This window comes from Pituophis catenifer, unplaced genomic scaffold, assembly GCF_029215685.1.
Source record: "Pituophis catenifer annectens isolate HBS135680 unplaced genomic scaffold, rPitCat1.0.hap2 SCAF_1, whole genome shotgun sequence".
Classification (NCBI taxonomy): Eukaryota; Metazoa; Chordata; class Lepidosauria; order Squamata; family Colubridae; genus Pituophis; species Pituophis catenifer.
The window spans coordinates 245,701,035-245,727,305 of NW_027256881.1; the positions used below are offsets into that span (position 1 = coordinate 245,701,035).

Genomic DNA, 26,271 nt, shown 5'->3' on the forward strand with positions numbered 1-26,271 from the left:
CACCCTTCTCCGGAGACTCAGGGCGGCTTACAATGCGCTAAGCAATAGCCTTCATCCTTTTGTATATTTATACAAAGTCAGCTTATTGCCCCCACAACTGGGTCCTCAATTTACCTACCTTAGAAAGGATGGAAGGCTGAGTCAACCTTGAGCCTGGTGAGATTCGAACCTGCAGTAATTGCAGGCAGCTGGTCTTAATAACAGGGTGCTTTAGACCACTGTACTACCAAGGCTCTGTTTGATTAAGAATATGCTTCCCTTTTCTAGAACTGTATGTTTGATACCTGCGCTTGTAAGATAAGTGAGAAGTGCATGTGTGCTGCCCTCTCGTCCTATGTCAGAGCATGCAGAGCCAAAGGAATTGAACTTGCAGGATGGAGAACCAACGCTTGTTGTGAGTACTCTGATAAAACCATTCAGCAAGGAATTCTAGACTGATAAATTTTTCTAGTGATGCCGCCAAGGAATGGACTTTTGAATATAATTTTAATGCTAATCTCCAGCTCCCTTGCTGGCATTTCTATGAAATGATGAATTTCTGATGGACATTTATACCTTCCTTACATCCACCCCAGATAGTCTGGGATGTGCTCCATACAAAGATGATTTTTAAAAGCATTACTATTAATTTGCAGCAGCCAAACTAGAGGGCTGCATGCTTGGGAAACATACATAAGATGATTCACTGGTTGTCTATTTGTTGCTGAGCTTTAAAGTCCTCTCCCTCTAAATTAATTTATCTGGAATCTGGATATATGAAGAATTATGTACAGTATGTATTTGGAGTAGCAGACAAAACTGTGCTTGATAGACTTTTTTTAAAGAGGGAATTTTTTTTGTATTGTGATCCTAAACTATGAAACATCTAATAATTGTTGCTCTAAGATCTATTCACCATTGAATATGCAATGGACTCTTTCACGACACATGTGATACACATAACACCTCCATTTGGAACATATATAAGTGTAGTTTTCATAAGGGAGATCTATATACCTGTTTCCACCTTAATGGGTAATACGTTGATTAAGGACAAGAATAAAAACCTTCTCGATGGGGCACATTGCAAAAAAAATTTATAGGGATAGCCAAGAGCAGGGGGAAATTGTGTTGTAATAGAAGTGGGTAATTCAGACTTTATCAGTTTCGGTGTTTTGGTTCTCAGCCAGATCCTCTCCTTAAATTCAGTCAAGGTATTTTCAAAGCTGAAATTGCATGTTGCTAGAAGAGGACAACCATACTATGTCAAATCAACATTAATTTTCTACTTAGGGAAGAGTTTGGCATTGTATGGTAAGTGGATTCCAGTTACAAACTCAGAATATACAGAATAGTGTCAGTCTCTTGAATGCTTTCATTTGGTCCCAATTTTTTTCAACCGTCCCAAAAAGGTAAGGTTACTGCTTTCTTTTTAGATTACTAATTTCTAGATATTTCCAAAAAGGCTGGAATATTCTTAGGACTGGGGGTTCTTGGTGCTTTCTGACTTGGTTGTTTTCATGTAGACATTTTATTACCCAACTAGGTAACTAGTGCTAGAAGGGAATGGAGTTTGCAAATAGATATGGCTTAAAGACGTTTTTGGTGCATTTCATACAATATAAATTGTTTCAGGCTTTTCTCATAACTGATCATTATTATCCACTTAAGTCTGCAGTATGTGATATATTTTCTTATGACTGGTGATGAACTGTAAATAAATAAACTCTGAACACTAAATGTTGTATTAAATGCATCTTTCTTCTGCTTTCAGCACAGATGTGGCTCTGTGTATGTTGTTATTCACTTACTCTGTGTTGTATTCTTATTGTGTCTTTTAGCTTTACCAGAGACTTGAGATCAACAGATAATCAATGTACAATATAAATAACTATTATTTCTTTTTCTTCCTTCAAGCCAAATATGCTACCTGTCCCAAATCCCTGAATTATAGCTATGAAATTAGCTCTTGTCAACCTACTTGCCGATCACTAAGTGAACCTGATATTACCTGCAACATCAAATTTGTCCCAGTTGATGGCTGTACGTGTGCACCTGGAACTTACATGGATGATTCTGAAATATGTGTACCTGCTAACCAATGTCCCTGCTATTACAAAGGAACAGCCATGCTCCCTGGTGAAGTTTACCATGAGTTTGGCGTTGCATGGTAAGAGGATTTAAGTTACAAACTAAGCTTGGTTATTAAGAATAGATTGAATAGTGTCAGTCTAGAATGTTTTCATTTGGTCCCGAGTGTTTTTGCTATAAAGATATAATGGCACTGCTTAAAATCATAATGTGCAGAGTTTGGAAAAACTAAGATTTATTACATTTACAAGTTTATCTGCAAATGTTAAATACTTAATCTTATATCCAGATTATGTTAGCTACTCTGCCTTTGAAGAGTTTTTTAGGGTATTGATATTTTAGGGTAATTGATATTTTAGGGTATTTTAGCCATTGATATTTTAGGGTAATTGATAATTTGCAGCTTCTCAACTAAAAAAAAAAAGATTTAGGAATTCTCAGATAATATGGACACAATAATCATTCCCATTTCTTTTACTCAGCACTTGTAACCAAGGAAAACTAAACTGCTACGGTGATGGAGAATCCAAACAAAGTAAGGAATACAGAGACATTACCCACATGTTCATTTCTTGGTCCATCTTTCCATTTAAATTGAACCAGCCTAGTTAAAATAGCAGTATGTAACAAAGATAATCCAGAAACAAATCAGCATTTTAATATTGTCTACGGTCTTGAGCATGATAACTGGAAGTAAGTTCCATTGCACAAAATGGATCTTATGCCAAGGTAAATACACACAGATTAAACTACAAATTGATATTTTTGTGAGAACCATTTATCTTGTAGATGTATTGACAAAGAAGGTAATTATTGCTTGGACCTAAATTGTGTTTAATGCTTAAATTATATTAGAGATTTCAACATATTTAAAAATGATATAAACAGTAAGCAAATAGAAGTAGTTTTCTTTTTTTCATTAGAAAAGTTGGGTATGGAAAAATGTTTGAGAGAAGTGAAGATGTATAATTCAGAGGTTGATAGTGTCCTTTTTAGAAATACTTCTTGGCTGTAAATTGCATACAAAACTAAATGCTGGTTTTCTTGCAAATATTTGGAAACATTACAGGCAGAATATATTCATTTTGGGATATATTTTGATAATGATGTGAATTGGACTCAGATTTCCCTTCCTTCCTTCCTTCCTTCCTTCCTTCCTTCCTTCCTTCCTTCCTCAATAACTCAATTAGAGACTCAATAACAATTGAAGGTTAAGACTTCAATGCAAATGAATAAAGTTAGTTCCAAAGACCTTACACATCTTTTGCCCAGCTCTTTTGACCCATGATATCAATATCTATCTCTTTATGTGATATATCAACTTTTTCTCTCTTCTGGATAGAATGTACCGCACCAATGGTTTACTTTGACTGCAGAAATGCCACCACTGACAGCAAAGGGGCCGGATGTCAGAAAAGCTGTCAGAATTTTGATAGACATTGTGTAAGTATATTTTTTTAATTTCTTTTTTTTTAATGTATCTTTTTCTGTTTTTTTATTTTTCTTTTTTTTAAAAAAAGTTTTTATTTTATAAACAAACAAACAAACAATACATAATCAATCATTCAATATATCTTCTGAGTACATCTTTTGTATCTTCTTTTTACTCCTCCAATATTTATCATATCTTAATATTATCATTTCCTTTACTATGACATTTCCCCCACATTCCTTACTTCTCTATTAATACATTTATCTATCTTTTAGTTTTATTAAAAATTAAACAACAATTTTATCCCCAACAACCTTCAACGCCCCTCCCCTCCCCCACCCCCGACTTCCCAGAGAAAAAACAGGGTGTAACATTAAACAAGCATAAGCTAAAATATACTAACTTACTACAAAATTCAAAACTCCCTCACACTCTTTAACTCCTCTTTTAAAAATTATTCATCAGCCTCCCCTTTTAAAATTCTAAATTAAACATTTTTTTTAAAAAAAATTATTATTAAAGAATTATGGTACAATTGCACTATTTCCGGTTACATGGTGTTGATATATATCTACAGTTATACCTTTGCATTAATTACATTGTCATTTACATGGTATTAATTCATTGTCTCAATTCAAGAATATTATCCGTAGGATTTCTTACTGTTATAATTTGATACCTAGAATTACCTCTCTTTTTCATAAAATTACATCCTTACTCCCTTTTATATCCTCCTACGGTAATATACCTCCTATCCATATACCCATTTAGCTAATCACCCTTCCAGACTCCTTTATCTCTCTCAAATTCACTTCACTTTTCTTTTCTTCAGCCACTCGTACCACATGTCCCAAACACTGTAATAGTCAGTTTCTTCTCAGTCATTGATTTCTAGCGTCAGTTTATTCATTTCGGCACAATCTAGTATTTTTCTGATTACGTGCTCTTCAGATGGCAACTTTTTCTCCTTCCAGTGTTGAGCAAAAGAGATTCTCACTGCTGTTATTATATGTGTAATGAGGTATTTCTTCTTTCTCTAAATTAAACATTTTAAAACTTTCTTTAAAGCATATCTTTTTAAAAGAAAAGAAAGAAAAAAATATATTATTTTAAGTTAAACCTTTTAAAATCTCTTAATACCTTTAATAAAACATTCTTCAAAATATAAGTTTCAAAACTTTCAGAAAGTTATCAATTAAGTTTAAAGTTAAGCATTTTAATACCTCGATAATTTTTTTTAAAAAAAGTTATCCATTTTTAGTTAAACATTTTTACTTAAACTTAAAAAATACTAATTTCAGTAAACTTTTCAAATTTATTATTAAAATCCTCCCCAAAAGAAACTAATCTTCAATTCTTCCTTTCTTTCTATATTTTTCCAGTCCTTCTTCTTCAATAGTACTTTCTTCTTCAACATTGCTCCTCCCCCTGCTTTTATTTTAGAAAAATTTTGGATATAGATTTGAGGCTGATGCATCTTTGGAAATCGTTCTCTTCTAAAAGTTATCTCCTTCAATTTGAAACCTCCATTTTGACTCTTCCTGCTTATATAATCAATCACTTCCTTCCTTGAAAATTGATTCTGTCTATCAAGCCAAAAATTGTCAGGATAAAGTTTATCAGTCTGCAGGAAAGAGTCTATTTGCTGCTTTTCAGTTAACTGCATAGAAGCTTCTGCCAAAACCTCTGTTTTCAGTGTGCTGACTTCCATCGTGATCCTGACAGCCTCTTTTTCCTGCTCCAAAGTCGAAATAGCTTGATTTTCTTCCTCTTTTCCAGCCAGCAAATCATTGTTGTTCTCCAAATTATAATTTTGAATAGTCCTTTCAACTGATTACAATATAACAGAAGTATAAAAATTTAAGAGTTCTTGTAAAACCTTTACAGTCACAACTTGTGAATTTGCTGACTCATATAATAATGATCCTCCATCCTTGATGTCAGCCATATTTCAATTTCCACTTTAAATTTATTCAGCTGTCGGGTCAATAAGTCCAATAATTTTCCATACAATTTAGAAGTATAAAGTAGTTGGGGTCAGTACCATAGTCTTTTTCATTCCACTAGCACTTTAAATCTTTTTCTTGCCACGTAATCCAGTAGCTTTTACAATGTTGCAGCTTTAACGATCACTTTCACTAGTAAGTTTTGTTTTAACGCCCTTAAGCGCCATCTTTTTTCTTTTTCTTTTAAACGGAGTTAAAGTTTAGTACTTGCATTTTCTGTTCTCCTGATTTTGCTCTGCCAGTGTCCAGGTTCAAATTTTCTCAAAATCCTTAAATTTGCTCTGCTGGTGTGGTCGTGACCCCTTGTTCTGCATAAAGCAGAATCGTCCCGGATCCGGAGCACTGAAGGGCTTTCAGGGAGCTCTCACCCTGCAAATCCCAGGCTTAAAAAAGGCCTGGGGGTCTAGGGGAGCTCTACCCAGACCCTTCTGCTCTTCTCTCCCCCTTTTTCCCTGGGGGAGAGTTTTGAGCTGCTAGAACAGCTGATTTTCGCTGTTCTAGCGGCAAACGGAATCACAGGGCTGGAGCTCCTAAAGGAGCGTCCATTCGGGGAATGCAGAGCCACCGGAAGTCTCACATTGTGTAAGTATTGAGGCCCTATCAGAAACAGTTCCCTATACCATGAAGGCATGAATTAATCTTAGACAAGTCACTCTTCCCCAGTCTCACCTTGCCCAATTCCTTCTAGATCCTATTGTTCCATCTTCTTCAGTGTCTTTCATTTATTCAGAAATATACTATTACTATCTCAAATACACTTATACAGATAGAAGAACTTCTGGGTATGGACCGGAGTTATTAATTCAGGTGGTCATTCCCTATTGGCAATCCTAGCTGAATTAACACCACCATTGTGTTTAAATTGAGCCAGCCTTATTTAACCTGGACTGAAAAAGCAAATTATTTGACTGCTTATTTGCTCTTTCCTGAGTCATATTTTCTTCTTGATGTTTACAGTACAATTCAAAGTGTGTCTCTGGTTGTGTATGTCCAGACGGGCTAGTGTCAGATGAGAAAGGTCATTGTATTCCTGTGGAAGAGTGCCCGTGTATTCACAATGAGGCCACATATCAGCCTGGGGAAAAGATCAAAGTTGACTGTAACACTTGGTAAGTATTTGCTAGTAAACAAAATACTTTTTGTTAGATATATATTCCTAAAGTTAAATGGCCATATTGTCCTTGGGGGAAAAAACTCCAACATACCAGATTGAAAGCAAACTGGCAAGGGTCGTGGTGTATATTTCACCTAAGTACCTAAAACTATAATATAAATATATCACCAGCCAATTTATGTTTGTATTTATTAGTTTTAAATGTATTTTCTATTTTGCAAATAATGTTCTTTCTTGAATCCATGTATTTGTTATTGATTACAGTTTTTTGTTGTTTGTAATCTGGCTGCAAGGGCCAGGAAATATTGAGCTATGATTAATCATAGCTGGAGTTGCCAAAATAATTATGATGTTAAATTTAGGGGATACCTAGATTCAAATCCACCTTCAGCCATGGAAGTGCACAGGGCCATTTTGCTGCAGGCATTCCATTTCAATCTAGCTTGTTTCACAAGGTTATTGTGTTCAGTATACTGCTTTGAAAAGGCAGAGAAGGAAGGAAGGAAGGAAGGAAGGAAGGAAGGAAGGAAGGAAGGAAGGAAGGAAGGAAGGAATTCAATAATTCCCATTTGCACCATCTCATATTGAAAAGTACATGTAAATGTGCTTTTGGATGTGAAAATGTTTTTTAATGGATGTATATCTTATACATCCTTTAAATCTTATATGTTCTTTATAAACACATGTGCAAAGCAGTTTTCCTCTGAAAAACACCATTCTTGGTATGAACTTCTTGGGAGGTCTCCAGAATTCCCAACTATTGAGGCAAGAGTCGAAATAGATTTCAGGAGGATAACAGGTCAGAGAAGAATGCAATGTAACTTCATATTCAGTTACTCACCAACTTTTATTATGGAACACTGACCTTCGTAACAGAATGGGACAATTTGTATGGCCAACTCGCCACAACCAACTTGCCATGGCTAACTCGCCATGGGACAACTTGCTGCAGGAAAATTCAACAAATACAAAAGTTGAATTCATTTCCATAGAACCATGGCCAATAATAATAAAATGAAGTCAATCCAGAAATATAAAAGTTACAATCATTTCAACAAAAAAGTGGTCACCAATAATAAAAGTGACTGAATGAAATTAGTAATACGGGCTTGAATGGTGAGTTGTCCCTCGGCAAATTGGCTGTAGCAAATTTTCCTAGACTCTCTTCATAAATAACAAGGAAAATCTATTGATTCAAATCAAATCTGTCCATTCTTTTTCTATAGTACAGAATAGCAACTTTCAAATATAATTCAATTTTCTTTAAAAAGTACTTTACATTAAAATACAGTTCCTTTGCTTTTTTACTTTTATAGTTTCTTAATTTCTTAGATGAAATTGTGGCATTTACAATACTGTTTCAATTTCTTTTCTTTCCTATCCCATATCCTTGCCTCTTCACACTTAGTCTATGATTACATTCATGAGATAATTATTTAGCTGAACTCTACACAACTAAAATATATTGTAATGCATGAGCACTGTACACAAAATTGCTTTTATGGGTGCAAATAGGAGAATTATTCTTGAAATGCATTTTCCCTCTTCTTATTTTAGTATATGTAAGAACAGGATGTGGAAATGTACCTTGGAGACGTGCCTATCAACCTGTGCTGTTTATGGAGATGGACATTATATCACCTTTGATGACAAGCGTTATATTTTCAATGGGCAATGTGAATATACACTCTTGCAGGTATCAAGCATTGCTTTCTTGTTTTCACCAGAGAAACCGTCTGGATCTAACACAGAAGGCATTTTTTTTTTGTCTAATTATATTCCCTTCCTTTTTTAGGATTATTGTGGCCAGAACAGTTCCACCCAGGGGTCATTCCGAATCATCAGTGAAAATATTCCTTGTGGCACCACTGGCACCACTTGTTCTAAATCTATTAAAGTGTTCTTCAAAGTGAGTAACATTGTTGTAGTGTTGATGATCTACCATTAACTCCCTGGTATTTCCCCCCTCCAAAAAAATCTTCCAAAATAACTTTTTTTTAATTAAAAAGAGCGGTATAGTAAGCTCCTTCATACAACTACTTTCACTGAGCACATGGAGTATTACATTTGGGATACTGATATAGTCATTCCCTCTGTTTCATGCCAAATTGTATTGGAAATGTAAGCAAACAAAGGGAGAATGGTAAACTGCTTTAATTCTTGTGCAAAATTAAAAACAATATGTCATATATCCCATTGAACATGTACAATACCTAGACTTCCCTAGAAATGCCCTTTGTATTCCAACAGTTTTAAAGACACTGAAGATATAGTTAGGAAACTAGTTAGTGCAAATAGGAATTCATTTAAGGCACTAGAATAATAGATAGAAAGAATTGCCTTGAGGAACAGGAGAAAGAGCTGCTACAAGACAATGCTCAGATAACCTGTGTCTTGGATAGGACTATAACTTGAGAAAGTGACTCATACAAGACCTTCCTTGTTTTCATGGACATGAAAGGAGGAAAAAAGCAGATTCAGACTTAACAAGATTTTGTTTCTGCAACCTTAATAATAAAAATAGTTTAGCCTGCATGAGTTTGATTTCCTAGTCTGGTTTAGCTCAAAGAGCTGAAGCTATTACCATTACTGTACCTATCCCCACAGAAACAATTTCTATAAAGTCCAATGCTGTTCTTCCCTATTCTATATAGTGTTTTTATTAACTAGATGATGCATATGATATTTATTTAAGGAAATATTCAGCTTTTGTCTACCCTATTGGCTAATAAAATTACTGTTGTACATATTTTTTGATAAATAACTCAAAAGGTGGCTTTGGAAAATTGTCATGGTTCCCTATTATTTGTTCAACTCTTCCAGAACTATGAACTGATACTTACCGAAGAGCAGTATAAAGTGGTAAAAAGAGAGAGTGGAGGTTTGATACCATATAGAATTCATCAAATGGGCATCTACTTGATGATTGAGATTCAGAAAGGACTAATTGTCTTATGGGACAAGAGAACAACTGTATTTATCAAACTCGGTGCAGAATTCAAGGTGAGATATAATTTAAAAGACATATTGTCTATTTATTTAATGCAGAATTGATTAAAGAGTTTGGTAAGGCTGCCTGATTGGCACATGATTTTGAGGGTCTAACAATCAACAAAATGATATAATTAAAACCATTGCAACAACAGCAAAGATATACTCACTAAACAAAACCCAACAGCAACAAACCAGGCTCACCCCTTGCCTAAATGTTGCTAGGGTCCCTTGGAGTCACTCTGGCAAATAATTTTGTACAAATAAAATATCAAATCTTGAGGCAAGGGGTATGTTCCACAGGGCAGGTCCTACAACAGAGAGTACATGTTTCCTGGGTCCCATTAGATGGCATTCTTAATAGAGAGGACTTGGAGCACATCTTGTGGGAGAAAGCAGAGGTAACTGGAAACAAGAGAAGGAGGAGATCTGGATTAGCTAATTGGAGACATTGGTTAGAGTCACCAATGTTATTTCACGGGTGTCAAACTCAAGACCTGGGGGCCTGATCTGGCTAGCAGGGTGCTTAGATCTGGCCCATGGGGCCGTCCTGGAAACAGCGAAGGACTGGCCTGCAAAAACGGAACTCGGGAGGACTGCGTGCAGCCCTCCTGAGCTCCATTTTCCCTGGCAGAGGGTTTCAAGAGGCTGTTGCAGCTGAAAACAGAGCTTGCTAGAGCTGCAGGAGGCCCTCTCGGGCTCCGTTTTCACTGGCAGAGGGTTGAAGAGGCTGTCGCAGCCAGAAACAGAGCTCGGGAACCCGTTTTCACTGGCAGAGCACTCGGGCCACCAAAGGCACCCCCGACACAAGTGACATAGAGCTGGCCATGCCCACCTGAGCCCCCTGAGATCAAACACAACCCTGATGCAGCCCACAATGAAATCAAATTTGACACCCCTGACCTATAGTGTATTTTCTACAATTTTAAAAAAATATGTGTATTCATTCCTTAGTTCCCTAGCTCTCTGTTTAAAATTCTCATCAAAATGGTTTAAAATTAAATGCACAAACAATTAAAGGTTTAAGAATGGATCCATAGACAATTGGAATAGTAAAAATTGTCTTTTCTACCTTGCCTCCTCTACAATAGCTCTTTCAAGATACCACATAGTAAGTTGAGATCCAGCTGAATCAGAAAGAAAATGCAGAGTAGATTGGCTGAGTCCTCATTTAAAAACATTTTAAAAACATGCCTCTCATGGATGGATCTCCTTAGGTTGACAACAACTGACATAGATGGAACTGTCTTATAAAAAAAACATTCATTTAGATTTTATCTAGACTTGTAGTCAATAAAATTCCAGTCATGCTGGAGGGAAAGGAAGGAATTCTCAAAAATTGTTCTAAAAGTTAAGGAATCTTCAAAGGATCATAGAAAGAAGTGGGAAATCAGTGAAGATTCTTCCCCTATAGCTTGCTTCAAGATCTACTAAGGATCAAACATAAGGAACCATTCTATTGGAGTTGGTGGGGGGGGGGGGTATTTATTTATTAGATTTATTTGCCACCCATCTCACTTTTAGGCAACTCTGAGTGGCTTACAAATATTAAAAGCCAATAAAACAATGAACAATAAATATTCTTAATAACAGTATAAATTACAGTTTAAAAGATGAGGAGGAGTGGTCTTCTCTTAGCCATCTTCAGCGTGATATATCCCCATTAGGGCCCGAAGCCAACTGGCAGAATAAATCTGCAGTAGTCTTTTTGATCCTAAATTAACACTTCTCATAAATGAAACGAAACAAAACTTTTTACTTCCTTCCTTCCTTCCTTCCTTCCTTCCTTCCTTCCTTCCTTCCTTCCTTCCCTCCCTCCCTCCCTCCCTCCCTCCCTTTGTTGATTTCTTTGGTAGTTCAGTTATAAGTAATAATTTTTAGCAACATAATTAAGTTTAGATTATGAACAGGATACAAAATCAGTAGTAAATATCTCAAAATGTAAACATAAAGCCACACACAAGTTTTATTCTTTTATTGAAAGAGTTAAAATAATATAGTAGGAATAATAAAGGAACCTTTCCTATGATAAATGAACTTTAGAGTTGGTGGTATGTTAATTAATTAAACTGAAAAATCAAGCATTAAGTGTGTTGCACATTCTCTAGAATTCAATTACTTTGTATGCTTCTCTCTTCAGGGTGAGGTCTGTGGACTGTGTGGGAACTATGATGGAAATGGAGTTAATGACTTTACAACTCGGAGTCGATCTGTAGTAGGTGACGTACTGGAGTTTGGAAACAGTTGGAAGGTATCACCCACATGTCCCGATGCCAAATGTGTCAAGGATCCTTGCTCCAAGAATCCTTATAGGAAAGCTTGGTCACAGAAGAAGTGCAGCATCATCAACAGTGAAGTCTTTGCTGCCTGCCACTCTCAGGTATACCAAACTCTCAGAGCAGATTTTTCAAAGGAGATCATTCTTTCAGGTGACAATCACCTGCCTGTCTGTCTGCATACCTATCTGTCTACCTACCGGTTGTCCTGAATTATCTTTCATTTAATGATGGTTTGAAGTTACGATGTCCTCAGAAAAAGTTCCTTATGACATGTCCTGAAAGTTACAACCTGTCACACCATCCCAGAGATCAAATTATCACAATTTGGGCACTTGGTAACTAGCTCGTATGTATGATAGTTGCAACATTTTGTGGTCATCTTCCCAACCAGCTTTCCACAAAGCAAAGTCAGTTGGGGGAGCCAGATGCACATAATGACCATAAGATTCATTTAACAGCCACAACATTTATTTAAAAAACTGGTTAAAATGTTCATAAAATTGGGTCAGATCACGTGATGACTCGCTTAATGACCACGTCCCTTAGCAAATGGATTTTAGTCACCTTTAGTCAATGTTTTGCACAAATGTTTGAAAGAATTGTCACTAGAAGATCAAAAGATATAGTGTCTGTTCCATTTCTTCATAGGTGGAACCAACTAAATACTATGAATCCTGTGTGACTGATGCCTGTGCTTGTGACACTGGGGGAGACTGTGAATGTTTCTGTACAGCTGTAGCTGCATATGCTAAAGTATGTAGTGATCATGGAGTATGCGTATCATGGAGAACGCCTTCGATTTGCCGTGAGTATCATGTATGATTGCATGGACAGCGACAACCCATAGCTGGAAAGTGAAATATCAACTTGGAGATTATATCATCCCCTGAGTATATGACAATGTTCTCATACCATGCTTTATTATAAAATGCAATGAAGGAAACATCTAGATATTTGTGCAAATATTAATATTTATTAAATCAATAACTGGCCAACCTGTGATACAAAACAGAAGTCTGACTCTTCGTGCTAGATTGAGGGGTGGGGAACAATGGTCCTTTTATGACTTGTAGACTTCAACTCCCAGAATTCCTGAGCCAGCCATGTTGGCTCAGGAATTCTGGGAGTCGAAGTCCACAAGTCATAAAGGGGTCATCATTTCCCACGTCTATGCTAAATAGACATTACTTCAAGTGTTTGAATCAAGTTAGAGCATTATTTCATCTCATGCCTGAGTGGTTATCTTCCAATCATTAAAATGCAGGCATTAAAAAAGTGATTATTTTCATAGTGACATAAGCTGTAGCATTTCTCAAGAATTGAGATGTTTGATTCTTCATGGTTTTCTCTTGGTTTCCTTAGCCATGTTTTGTGACTATTACAATAATGAAGGTGAATGTGAATGGCACTACAAACCTTGTGGAGCCCCATGCATGAAGACCTGTAGGAATCCAAGTGGGAGGTGCGCTTATCATTTACCTGGCTTGGAAGGTGAGAAGATGTTTCTTATCATATGTATACCAGCTAATGTTATAACGTGCTATTTAATAGTTGGCTAATATCTTATACGACCATAATGATTATTTATAAGATAGTAGGTCAAAGTTATCACTCTATAAAGAATGTCACCTTGTTTAATGTCTATTACTGTATGTTTCTGTCTTTGGCTTCAAATAATTTGTGGTTAATCTTTCTGAGACCCTCCTAAGGCATGGGGCTAGAAGTCTACCATCAGATTTAATGATTCACCTACTTTAATAGTTGTGAATTTGAACTGGATGGGTGTACAGAGCTGAATAGAGTGTTCTTTCTGCATCTTTTATTTCAATATCAATCTTTTCTATCTCAAGTTGCAGATTGAGGGGATTGATAAAAAGGCAAGACACCAGTATTTCATCCATCTGTTTAATTCTCAGTAATGATCAGAAATATTGGGACTGTGAAGAGGAGAATTTCGGAAGGGGTAATTGGCAAAAAAGAAAAAGGGGGCCTCCATATATCATTTGGAAGAATTTGATCATTAAACTGATCAAAGCTATAAAATACATATACCAGAGAAACCAATGGGGGGGGGGACGGACGACAAATTCTAAATTAGAACTATTGTGGAGGGTTAAACCAATAAGGGCTATGAAGGTGCACACATGCACACACATACTTCAAAGCAGTGGTGAAATCCAAATTTTTTTTACTATCGGTTCTGTGGGCGTGGCTTGGGGGGGCGTGGCAGGGGAAAGATACTGCAAAATCCCCATTCCCTCCCCACTCCTGGGGGAAGGATATTGCAAAATCTCCATTCCCTCCCCACTCTGGGGCCAGCCAGAAGTGGTATTTGCTGGTTCTCCAAACTACTCAAAATTTCCGCTACCGGTTCTCCAGAACCTGCTGGATTTCACCCCTGCTTCAAAGTAAAAGCAATGCAGTTATACTGCATGCATGGCATACACTAATTTACATTTGATTTCTAATTTTCAAATGACCTCATGCAGGCCAGACAGGGATGGCTAAAGGGCCAGGTATGGACTATAAAATGGCCAGGACTATATTAAGAGATATCATTCAGTTTATCTTTTATAATGGACAGTCTAGCAATTTTAAAGTAATATAGAACGTATTAAAAGACTAGTTTGTGGAATCTTGGTCTTGGAATTGATTGAAAGCAGCTTAAATGCTGATTGTGAATCATCACTTTGTTTGAATTCAATATCATCCAGGTTATTGGTTTTTCTTTGCCCTTTATCCTTTCCCTCCACTTAGGCTGCTATCCACAATGCCCAGGAGATAAACCTTATTTCAGCGAGGAAGAGATGAAATGTGTTAGCGTTTGTGGCTGTTATGATGCTAAGGGTAACTATCATCAGTTAGGAGAAACATTTACTACTGGAGTGGTGTGTCAATCATGGTGAGTAATAATAAACACTACAAGCCTTAGTACAGTAGGTATATTCATAGCACATGTTGCAGTGACTCCAAAATGACCCTGTTCATTTTCATACACTTACAATAATGTGTTAATTCATTGTATGATTGATTGATTATGTGCTATCAAGGCATTAGTGACTCTTAGTGACCACATCGATATATATAGATATATAGATATATAGATATATAGATATATATCCCAATATATATATATATATATATATATATATATATATATATATATATATATATATATATATCTTTTTTCTTTTTTCATAGGCTTTTATGTGCATATTCTCTCTAGCCAGGTTTTACCTATGTAAACTTAGTTGTTCTTCAGCCCTAGGTTCTGTGAAATCTCATTCACAAGTTCTTGGGCCCTTTTTCTGCTGACAAACTGCAACTCTGTGTTGCTTCCTGGGAGACCCAGATAGCTATTTCTACCTCTTAAGGCATCATCAGTGGGCCACACCCACTTCCCAATTATCCTCCCTGTAAAAGGCATAATGTATCTTTTTTCTTTTTTCATAGGCTTTTATGTGCATATTCTTTCTAGCCAGGTTTTACCTATGTAAACTTAGTTGTTCTTCAGCCCTAGGTTCTGTGAAATCTCATTCACAAGTTCTTGGGCCCTTTTTCTGCTGACAAACTGCAACTCTGTGTTGCTTCCTGGGAGACCCAGATAGCTATTTCTACCTCTTAAGGCATCATCAGTGGGCCACACCCACTTCCCAATTATCCTCCCTGTAAAAGGCATAATGTATCTTTTTTCTTTTTTCATAGGCTTTTATGTGCATATTCTTTCTAGCCAGGTTTTACCTATGTAAACTTAGTTGTTCTTCAGCCCTAGGTTCTGTGAAATCTCATTCACAAGTTCTTGGGCCCTTTTTCTGCTGACAAACTGCAACTCTGTGTTGCTTCCTGGGAGACCCAGATAGCTATTTCTACCTCTTAAGGCGTCATCAGTGGGCCACACCCACTTCCCAATTATCCTCCCTGTAAAAGGCTGAAGAACAACTAAGTTTACATAGGTAAAACCTGGCTAGAAAGAATATGCACATAAAAGCCTATGAAAAAAGAAAAAAGATACATTATGCCTTTTACAGGGAGGATAATTGGGAAGTGGGTGTGGCCCACTGATGACGCCTTAAGAGGTAGAAATAGCTATCTGGGTCTCCCAGGAAGCAACACAGAGTTGCAGTTTGTCAGCAGAAAAAGGGCCCAAGAACTTGTGAATGAGATTTCACAGAACCTAGGGCTGAAGAACAACTAAGTTTACATAGGTAAAACCTGGCTAGAAAGAATATGCATATATATATATATATATATATATATATATATATATATATATATATATATATATATATATATATATATATATATATATATATATATATATATATATATATATAGTATGTTGGGTTTTTATATAAGTATTAGTAGAGATTCAGATATCCATTAATATCTATACCATATGTATGCTTAATGTTTTCTAAAATAATTTACATAAATTTCAATTTAGATACACAATAAACAAAAAATGTTATTATATAATATATATATTATAATGCATATATATATATATATTATATAATATATAATATATATGATATTATATAGGTTGTTTTTTATATATAAGCATTAGTAGAGATTCATATATCCATTAATATCTATACTATATGTATGCTCAATAATATTTCCTAAAATAATTTACATACATTTCAATTCTTGTAGTAATTGTCCTTTTCAGTAAGTTAATAGCTGTATAAAAGGTAACGTTTTCTCTGCCCAGTCATGTCTCATTCTAGGGCAGGGGTCTCCAACCTTGGCAACTTTAAGACTTGTGGACTTCAGCTCCCAGAATTCCTCAGCCAGCTTGATTTAAGATGAGTGGACTTCAACTCCCAGAATTCCCCAGCCAGCATGGTGTTGAAGTCCACCCCGCTTAAAGTTGCCAAGATTGAGAACCATTGCTCCAAGGATTCCATTGGTATTGATATTTAATCAAAGCAATGCTGGCTGAGGAATTCTGGGAGTTGAAGTCCACAAGTCTTAAAGTTGCCACGGTTGGAGATCCCTGCTCTAGGGCACAGTGCTTATCTCTGTTTCTTGGCCCAGGGAGCCAGCATTGTCCAAATATATTTTCTGTAGTCATGTGGCCAGTATAGCTATATGCCAAAGGCACATGGAAGGCTGTTACCTTCCCATTGATACCTATTACTCTATTCGCATTTCCATACTTTCGAACTGCTAGGTGGCAGGAACTGGAACAAGTAATGGGAGCTCATCCCTTTGCATGGTGCTCAGATCTCAAACCCGGGCACTTTTTAGAGAACCAAAATGTTGAAGTTATTATTATACCCTTTCTTTCAGTTGCTAGAGAGCCGTATTTCAGCGTAACACCTATGATATTCATCAGAGATGTTAAATGTTGCTATTTGAGACATATGCAAGCAAAGCTATTTAGTAGGAAATAAATTGGAACATGTTTTTAATGAATCATATGTCATTGTTTTTTCTTACAGTAAATGTAACAACGAAGGCATTATTAGCTGTGAACATGATACTAAAGGTAACTTGAAAAGATTTATTAATAGCACCATAAAATTGTTTGATACAACTTTATCTAGCCACTCATTCTTATTTTCTAAATGCAGCTTGCTACTGCTACTACGAAGGAAAGAGGTATAACTACAAGGAAGTCATTTACAATACCACGGATGGCTTGGGTTCATGTATAACCGCAATTTGTGGCGTCAATGGAACAATCAATAGAGAAGTCTACAAATGTGCTGGAATTACCACAAAACCACCATTTGAATTCACAACTTCAAGTAGAACAGGTATTTCACTCCATGCTTTGGATTTGACACCAACTTTTCTGACATTGATCCTTTTCCAATATACTTGCTCAATACATTTATTTATTTATTTTTATTGTATTTATTTTATTTGTCAAGCATGTATTAGATAACAGATATAAGTATAGACATGAAATGGATATGAATAAAAGGGGACATTAGGACAGGGACGGTAGGAATGTTGGTGTGCTTATACATGCCCCTTACAGACCTCTTAGGAATAGGGTGCGGTCAACAGTAGAGAGTCTAAGGTTAAAGTAGACAGTCTAAAGTTAAAGTGGGGATGTTAGATATTAAAGTGGGGATATTAGATACTAGAGGATATTAGATATTGCCAAAGGCTATAAATGAACAAAAATGGGTATCAGCCCCATCAGATCTACATGAATAACTGCAAAGAGAATACAACTGTTAACTATTTTAAAAATTCCAAAGGCCCCAAACAAACTACACCGCAAGTATCTTGAGATTTGGAGGAATCTTCTTCCTCCAGTGATGGAATACTGAATTTTGCAGAAATTAATCAACATCTTTCTGTATAGTATGTTCCCACCTCTGGAAACAGAAAGTATCAGAGTGAATGTAAAAAAGAGCAGAAATTTTCAGAGTAGACCAAAGCCTGTTGAGATGATACTCTCCCATGCAGATGGAGGGAGTGATGAACAGTGCTTATATCTTGAATCACACAATCACCCATCCATGAAGAGCAAGAAATCATGATACTGATCTCTTGTCTGCAGCAGGTAGCCTTCCTGCTGCAGATAATTTATTACGTACCTGCAAACAAATAACAATTGGTTAATGTCACAATGTAACATAGACATTATAGAAAGCCTAGGCCCATTCTCACTTCTCACCAGAGACATATTAAGTCTGATATTTTGAATGCATTGACTGAAAAAGAATTTCAAATCTTAACAAAATTGATATATTAATTTATTTCAATTTATTTATAAGGCAATACATTTTTTTAAAAAATAAAAGATGTAAAGCACCAGCTATTTTTTTTTTTTTTAAAAAAAGGACAAAAGCTAATGACAGAGCAATTCAACAATTGTACAGTATATAGAGGTCCTACGGTCTGCTATCTGAATCAGGATGGGACAAAAATAAGTGTCAAGAGGAATTTGTATCCACTTACAATTTCATTATTATTATTAGTTTTATTATTGATATTCAAAGTTTAAAGTGCAATAAATATTTTCCAAAGCAAAGGAAAATATGATTATGAGAACTTCAAGAGTTGCTTGGCTTTGTTACATGACTCTATATATAAAAGTAAAAAGATATACAGGTAGTCCTCAACTTACGACCACAATTGAACCCAAAATGTATACTGCTAAGTGAGAAATAGGTTAAGTGAGTTTTGCCCCATTTTACAATCTTTCTTGCCACATTTGTTAAGTGAATCACTGCAGTTCATAAACTAGTAACATGGCTGTTAAGTGAATCTGGTTTCCCCATTGTGAAAAGTTCGCAAAAGAGGATCACATGACTCTGAGACACTGCAACCATCATAAATGTGAGGCACTTGTCAAGCATCCAAATGTAAATCACATGACCATGGGGATGCTGCAATGGTTATGACCATGTGAAAAATGTTCATAAGTCACTTCTTTCAGTGCCATTCAAAGGCTCACTAAATGAACTATTGTAAGTCGAGGAGTACCCGTACATAAACATCTTTCCTATTTTGTTTCCTTAAAGTTACAAGCATCACAAAGAGTACTGCTTTTTTTTTTTTTTAAAGGCATCTACTTTTAGATAATAAATTATACAATGGGCAAAAGTAGTCTGCTCCTCAATAGAAGAGGTTTTCGATACATGTTATTGAAACAATTATGTTTTATCTTACAGAATCAATTCCAACAAGAACAACAATGTGTGTGCATAAAGTTTGTAAGTGGATGGGTTGGTATGATTTTAACTACCCATCATATGATTCAACCAATGGAGATTATGAAACTCCGGAAAACATAAGAGCCAAAGGACATAAACTTTGCAAAAATCCAGAAAAAGTGGAATGCAGAGCAAAAGAATTTCCCGATGAAACATTGCATTCTCTCAATCAAATTATAATATGCACACCAACTGATGGCTTGATTTGCAATAACAAGGATCAGACTCCACCAGTGTGCTACAATTATGAGGTTAGATTCTTCTGTTGCAATTTTGAACCATGTGGTCCTTTGACATCAACAACAGCTACCAAAACTACCAGAGGAACAACACCAATTCCATCCACTGAAAGAAAAACATCACCACCGTATGTACCTCAATCTACAACTCCACATTTTATTGGGACCACTACCTCTACCTCCCAGCCTTCTACACTAAGTTCAGTGCAACGCGCATCCACATCTTGCCATCCTAAATGCCAGTGGACACAATGGTTTGATGACCACAATCCAAAGACTAGCCCTGATGGTGATTTTGAGCGCTTTGAAGACATACGAGCACGTGGATTGGTTTGTGAGCATCCCCAAGACATTGAATGCCAGGCAAAGGACTATGCACACACTAGGAATCCCGCCCCTGAGCAGAATTTCCAGTGCAACGTAAAGGTTGGACTAGTGTGCAAACATACAGAGCAGACAAAGAAACCATATAAATGTGTCAACTACCAGGTGAAATTCCTTTGTTGTGATTACAGCCATTGCCAAACAGTCACAACATCAGGAACTTCCAAACCTACATCAGCCAGAAATGTGTACATTTCCACAACATCCAGTTCATCCACCCTACCACACACAATATCAACCACTAGTCCAAGCACACCCCTGGTGTCTACAAGTGCAGAAGTAACAACAGGAAAGCAACCAACCACTACTCTCCCTACTCCACCATCAACACGACAAGTCACCTCTGGAATTATCTCCACTGCATCGACCACTACTCCAAGCACACCCCTGGTGTCTACAAGTGCCGAAGTAACAACAGGAAAGCAAACAACCACTACTCTCCCCACTCCACCATCAACACGACAAGTCACCTCTGGAATTATCTCCACTGCATCGACCACTACTCCAAGCACACCCCTGGTGTCTACAACTGCAGAAGTAACAACAGGAAAGCAAACAACCACTACTCTCCCTACTCCACCATCAACACGACAAGTCACCTCTGGAATTATCTCCACTGCATCGACCACTACTCCAAGCACACCCCTGGTGTCTACAACTGCAGAAGTAACAACAGGAAAGCAAACAACCACTACTCTCCCTACTCCATCATCAACACGACAAGTCACTTCTGGAATTATTTCCACTGCATCGACCACTAGTCCAAGCACACCCCTGGTGTCTACAAGTGCAGAAGTAACAACAGGAAAGCAAACAACCACTACTCTCCCTACTCCACCATCAACACAACAAGTCACCTCTGGAATTGTCTCCACTGCATCGACCACTACTCCAAGCACACCACTGGTGTCTACAACTGCAGAAGTAACAACAGGAAAGCAAACAACCACTACTCTCCCTACTCCACCATCAACACGACAAGTCACCTCTGGAATTATCTCCACTGCATCGACCACTACTCCAAGCACACCCCTGGTGTCTACAACTGCAGAAGTAACAACAGGAAAGCAAACAACCACTACTCTCCCTACTCCATCATCAACACGACAAGTCACTTCTGGAATTATCTCCACTGCATCGACCACTACTCCAAGCACACCCCTGGTGTCTACAACTGCAGAAGTAACAACAGGAAAGCAAACAACCACTACTCTCCCTACTCCATCATCAACACGACAAGTCACTTCTGGAATTATTTCCACTGCATCGACCACTAGTCCAAGCACACCCCTGGTGTCTACAAGTGCAGAAGTAACAACAGGAAAGCAAACAACCACTACTCTCCCTACTCCACCATCAACACAACAAGTCACCTCTGGAATTGTCTCCACTGCATCGACCACTACTCCAAGCACACCACTGGTGTCTACAACTGCAGAAGTAACAACAGGAAAGCAAACAACCACTACTCTCCCTACTCCACCATCAACACGACAAGTCACCTCTGGAATTATCTCCACTGCATCGACCACTAGTCCAAGCACACCCCTGGTGTCTACAAGTGCAGAAGTAACAACAGGAAAGCAAACAACCACTACTCTCCCTACTCCACCATCAACACGACAAGTCACTTCTGGAATTATCTCCACTGCATCAACCACTAGTCCAAGTACACCCCTGGTGTCTACAAGTGCAGAAGTAACAACAGGAAAGCAACCAACCACTACTCTCCCTACTCCACCATCAACACGACAAGTCACCTCTGGAATTATCTCCACTGCATCGACCACTACTCCAAGCACACCACTGGTGTCTACAACTGCAGAAGTAACAACAGGAAAGCAAACAACCACTACTCTCCCTACTCCACCATCAACACGACAAGTCACTTCTGGAATTATCTCCACTGCATCAACCACTAGTCCAAGCACACCCCTGGTGTCTACAAGTGCAGAAGTAACAACAGGAAAGCAAACAACCACTACTCTCCCTACTCCACCATCAACACGACAAGTCACCTCTGGAATTATCTCCACTGCATCAACCACTACTCCAAGCACACCACTGGTGTCTACAACTGCAGAAGTAACAACAGGAAAGCAAACAACCACTACTCTCCCTACTCCACCATCAACACGACAAGTCACTTCTGGAATTATTTCCACTGCATCGACCACTAGTCCAAGCACACCCCTGGTGTCTACAAGTGCCGAAGTAACAACAGGAAAGCAAACAACCACTACTCTCCCTACTCCACCATCAACACGACAAGTTACCTCTGGAATTATCTCCACTGCATCAACCACTAGTCCAAGCACACCCCTGGTGTCTACAAGTGCAGAAGTAACAACAGAAAAGCAAACAACCACAACGCTTCCTACTCCACCATCAACACGACAAGTCACCTCTGGAATTATCTCCACTGCATCAACCACTAGTCCAAGCACACCCCTGGTGTCTACAAGTGCAGAAGTAACAACAGGAAAGCAAACAACCACTACTCTCCCTACTCCACCCTCAACACGACAAGTCACCTCTGGAATTATCTCCACTGCATCAACCACTAGTCCAAGCACACCCCTGGTGTCTACAAGTGCAGAAGTAACAACAGGAAAGCAAACAACCACTACTCTCCCTACTCCATCATCAACACGACAAGTCACTTCTGGAATTATCTCCACTGCATCAACCACTAGTCCAAGCACACCCCTGGTGTCTACAAGTGCAGAAGTAACAACAGGAAAGCAAACAACCACTACTCTTTCTATTCCATTGTCAGCAACTTTGTCCACAACATCAATCCATATTACAACTACTACTGCAGAGACAATTCCATCCACTGAAAGAAAAACATCACCACCGTATGTACCTCAATCTACAACTCCACATTTTATTGGGACCACTACCTCTACCTCCCAGCCTTCTACACTAAGTTCAGTGCAACGCGCATCCACATCTTGCCATCCTAAATGCCAGTGGACACAATGGTTTGATGACCACAATCCAAAGACTAGCCCTGATGGTGATTTTGAGCGCTTTGAAGACATACGAGCACGTGGATTGGTTTGTGAGCATCCCCAAGACATTGAATGCCAGGCAAAGGACTATGCACTCACTAGGAATCCCGCCCCTGAGCAGAATTTCCAGTGCAACGTAAAGGTTGGACTAGTGTGCAACCATACAGAGCAGACAAAGAAACCATATAAATGTCTCAACTACCAGGTGAAATTCCTTTGTTGTGATTACAGCCATTGCCAAACAGTCACAACATCAGGAACTTCCAAACCTACATCAGCCAGAAATGTGTACATTTCCACAACATCCAGTTCATCCACCCTACCACACACAATATCAGCCACTAGTCCAAGCACACCCCTGGTGTCTACAAGTGCAGAAGTAACAACAGGAAAGCAAACAACCACTACTCTCCCTACTCCACCATCAACACGACAAGTCACTTCTGGAATTATTTCCACTGCATCGACCACTAGTCCAAGCACACCCCTGGTGTCTACAAGTGCCGAAGTAACAACAGGAAAGCAAACAACCACTACTCTCCCTACTCCACCATCAACACGACAAGTTACCTCTGGAATTATCTCCACTGCATCAACCACTAGTCCAAGCACACCCCTGGTGTCTACAAGTGCAGAAGTAACAACAGAAAAGCAAACAACCACAACGCTTCCTACTCCACCATCAACACGACAAGTCACCTCTGGAATTATCTCCACTGCATCAACCACTAGTCCAAGCACACCCCTGGTGTCTACAAGTGCAGAAGTAACAACAGGAAAGCAAACAACCACTACTCTCCCTACTCCACCCTCAACACGACAAGTCACCTCTGGAATTATCTCCACTGCATCAACCACTAGTCCAAGCACACCCCTGGTGTCTACAACTGCAGAAGTAACAACAGGAAAGCAAACAACCACTACTCTCCCTACTCCACCCTCAACACGACAAGTCACTTCTGGAATTATTTCCACTGCATCGACCACTACTCCAAGCACACCCCTGGTGTCTACAAGTGCAGAAGTAACAACAGGAAAGCAAACAACCACTACTCTCCCTACTCCACCCTCAACACGACAAGTCACTTCTGGAATTATTTCCACTGCATCGACCACTACTCCAAGCACACCCCTGGTGTCTACAAGTGCAGAAGTAACAACAGGAAAGCAAACAACCACTACTCTTTCTATTCCATTGTCAGCAACTTTGTCCACAACATCAATCCATATTACAATTACTACTGCAGAGACAATTCCATCCACTGAAACAAAAACATCACCACCTTATATACCTCAATCTACAACTCCACATTTTATTGGGACCACTACCTCTACCTCCCAGCCTTCTACACTAAGTTCAGTGCAACGCGCATCCACATCTTGCCATCCTAAATGCCAGTGGACACAATGGTTTGATGACCACAATCCAAAGACTAGCCCTGATGGTGATTTTGAGCGCTTTGAAGACATACGAGCACGTGGATTGGTTTGTGAGCATCCCCAAGACATTGAATGCCAGGCAAAGGACTATGCACACACTAGGAATCCCGCCCCTGAGCAGAATTTCCAGTGCAACGTAAAGGTTGGACTAGTGTGCAAACATACAGAGCAGACAAAGAAACCATATAAATGTGTCAACTACCAGGTGAAATTCCTTTGTTGTGATTACAGCCATTGCCAAACAGTCACAACATCAGGAACTTCCAAACCTACATCAGCCAGAAATGTGTACATTTCCACAACATCCAGTTCATCCACCCTACCACACACAATATCAACCACTAGTCCAAGCACACCCCTGGTGTCTACAAGTGCAGAAGTAACAACAGGAAAGCAAACAACCACTACTCTCCCTACTCCACCATCAACACGACAAGTCACCTCTGGAATTATCTCCACTGCATCAACCACTAGTCCAAGCACACCCCTGGTGTCTACAACTGCAGAAGTAACAACAGGAAAGCAAACAACCACTACTCTCCCTACTCCACCCTCAACACGACAAGTCACTTCTGGAATTATTTCCACTGCATCGACCACTAGTCCAAGCACACCCCTGGTGTCTACAAATGCAGAAGTAACAACAGGAAAGCAAACAACCACAACCCTTCCTATTCCACCATCAACAAGAACAGTAACCTCTGGAATTATCTCAACTACAACGACTACCACACAAAGCACCTTGGTGTCCACAGCTGTAGAAATAACAACAGGAAAGCAAACACCTACTACTCTTTCTACTCCACTGTCAACACTCCTCTCCACCAGTGCAGGAGTAACAACAGGAAAGCAAACAACCACTACTCTCCCTACTCCACTGTCAACAGTTGTCTCTACAAGTGTAGGAGTATCAACCGGTAAGCAAACAACTACAACTCTTTCTATTCCACTGTCAACATAGTCTGTCAAATATTTATTTGGTGACACCAGAAAGAGAGAGAAAAGAACAGTATATCATGTCATTTCCATTATTATCTTACATGTTCTCAGCAAGACATTTAAGACCCATTTTTGATGCATATTTATCAATTTAGCTGTGGTAGCAATTTATCTACTTTAATGGGAAATTGCATTTGCTCCTATGTTTTAAGGAAACAACTTCTTCATTGAAGTTCGTTTAATTCATACTACAATATGTGACTAGGGCTGGATTTTTCTGACAGTACTTTCAATAAATGTGGATTTGAGGTAGTCAGTGGTGAATGACTCTCCTAAGCATGTGGCTGTTGTCCTAAACGTGGTTGCAGAATTTTTGAGTTAACTGTCATTTTTGTAGGGATAGGGAGTTTTTTTTCTTGCCATAATTTATGAAGGGCAGTATTAAATTTTGGTAATACAATTCCAGTTGGTATCAATCTCTTATCATTTGGTTACTTCTATGTTATATTTTGTGTCTTTGTCAATATCAGGTTCCACACTAGCAACTACTTTAAGCAGATCAACTCCATGTTTCTGCCATGTATCTGGAACTCCTGATACTTTATTTTCTCCTGGTGAGTTTCATTCAAAAATTGCTCTTACTATACATGTATTTATAGCTCACCCTTCCACATAGGT

At 38.2% G+C, this 26,271-nt stretch overlaps 1 protein-coding gene across 1 annotated transcript in view; it reads left to right on the forward strand.

The window, feature by feature from the left end:
- LOC139308924 (mucin-5B-like) overlaps nucleotides 1–26,271 on the forward strand; it is a 72,736-nt gene that overhangs the window by 25,133 nt on the left and 21,332 nt on the right. Inside the window, exons 16-31 of the mRNA XM_070932900.1 lie at nucleotides 268–394; nucleotides 1,897–2,149; nucleotides 2,553–2,605; nucleotides 3,413–3,513; nucleotides 6,466–6,617; nucleotides 8,180–8,318; nucleotides 8,418–8,531; nucleotides 9,446–9,625; nucleotides 11,754–11,993; nucleotides 12,541–12,697; nucleotides 13,255–13,383; nucleotides 14,650–14,794; nucleotides 17,340–17,386; nucleotides 17,472–17,657; nucleotides 19,533–25,571; nucleotides 26,124–26,207. Coding sequence (XP_070789001.1) covers nucleotides 268–394; nucleotides 1,897–2,149; nucleotides 2,553–2,605; nucleotides 3,413–3,513; nucleotides 6,466–6,617; nucleotides 8,180–8,318; nucleotides 8,418–8,531; nucleotides 9,446–9,625; nucleotides 11,754–11,993; nucleotides 12,541–12,697; nucleotides 13,255–13,383; nucleotides 14,650–14,794; nucleotides 17,340–17,386; nucleotides 17,472–17,657; nucleotides 19,533–25,571; nucleotides 26,124–26,207 — 8,146 coding nt within the window. The remainder of the gene's footprint in view (nucleotides 1–267; nucleotides 395–1,896; nucleotides 2,150–2,552; nucleotides 2,606–3,412; nucleotides 3,514–6,465; nucleotides 6,618–8,179; nucleotides 8,319–8,417; nucleotides 8,532–9,445; nucleotides 9,626–11,753; nucleotides 11,994–12,540; nucleotides 12,698–13,254; nucleotides 13,384–14,649; nucleotides 14,795–17,339; nucleotides 17,387–17,471; nucleotides 17,658–19,532; nucleotides 25,572–26,123; nucleotides 26,208–26,271) is intronic.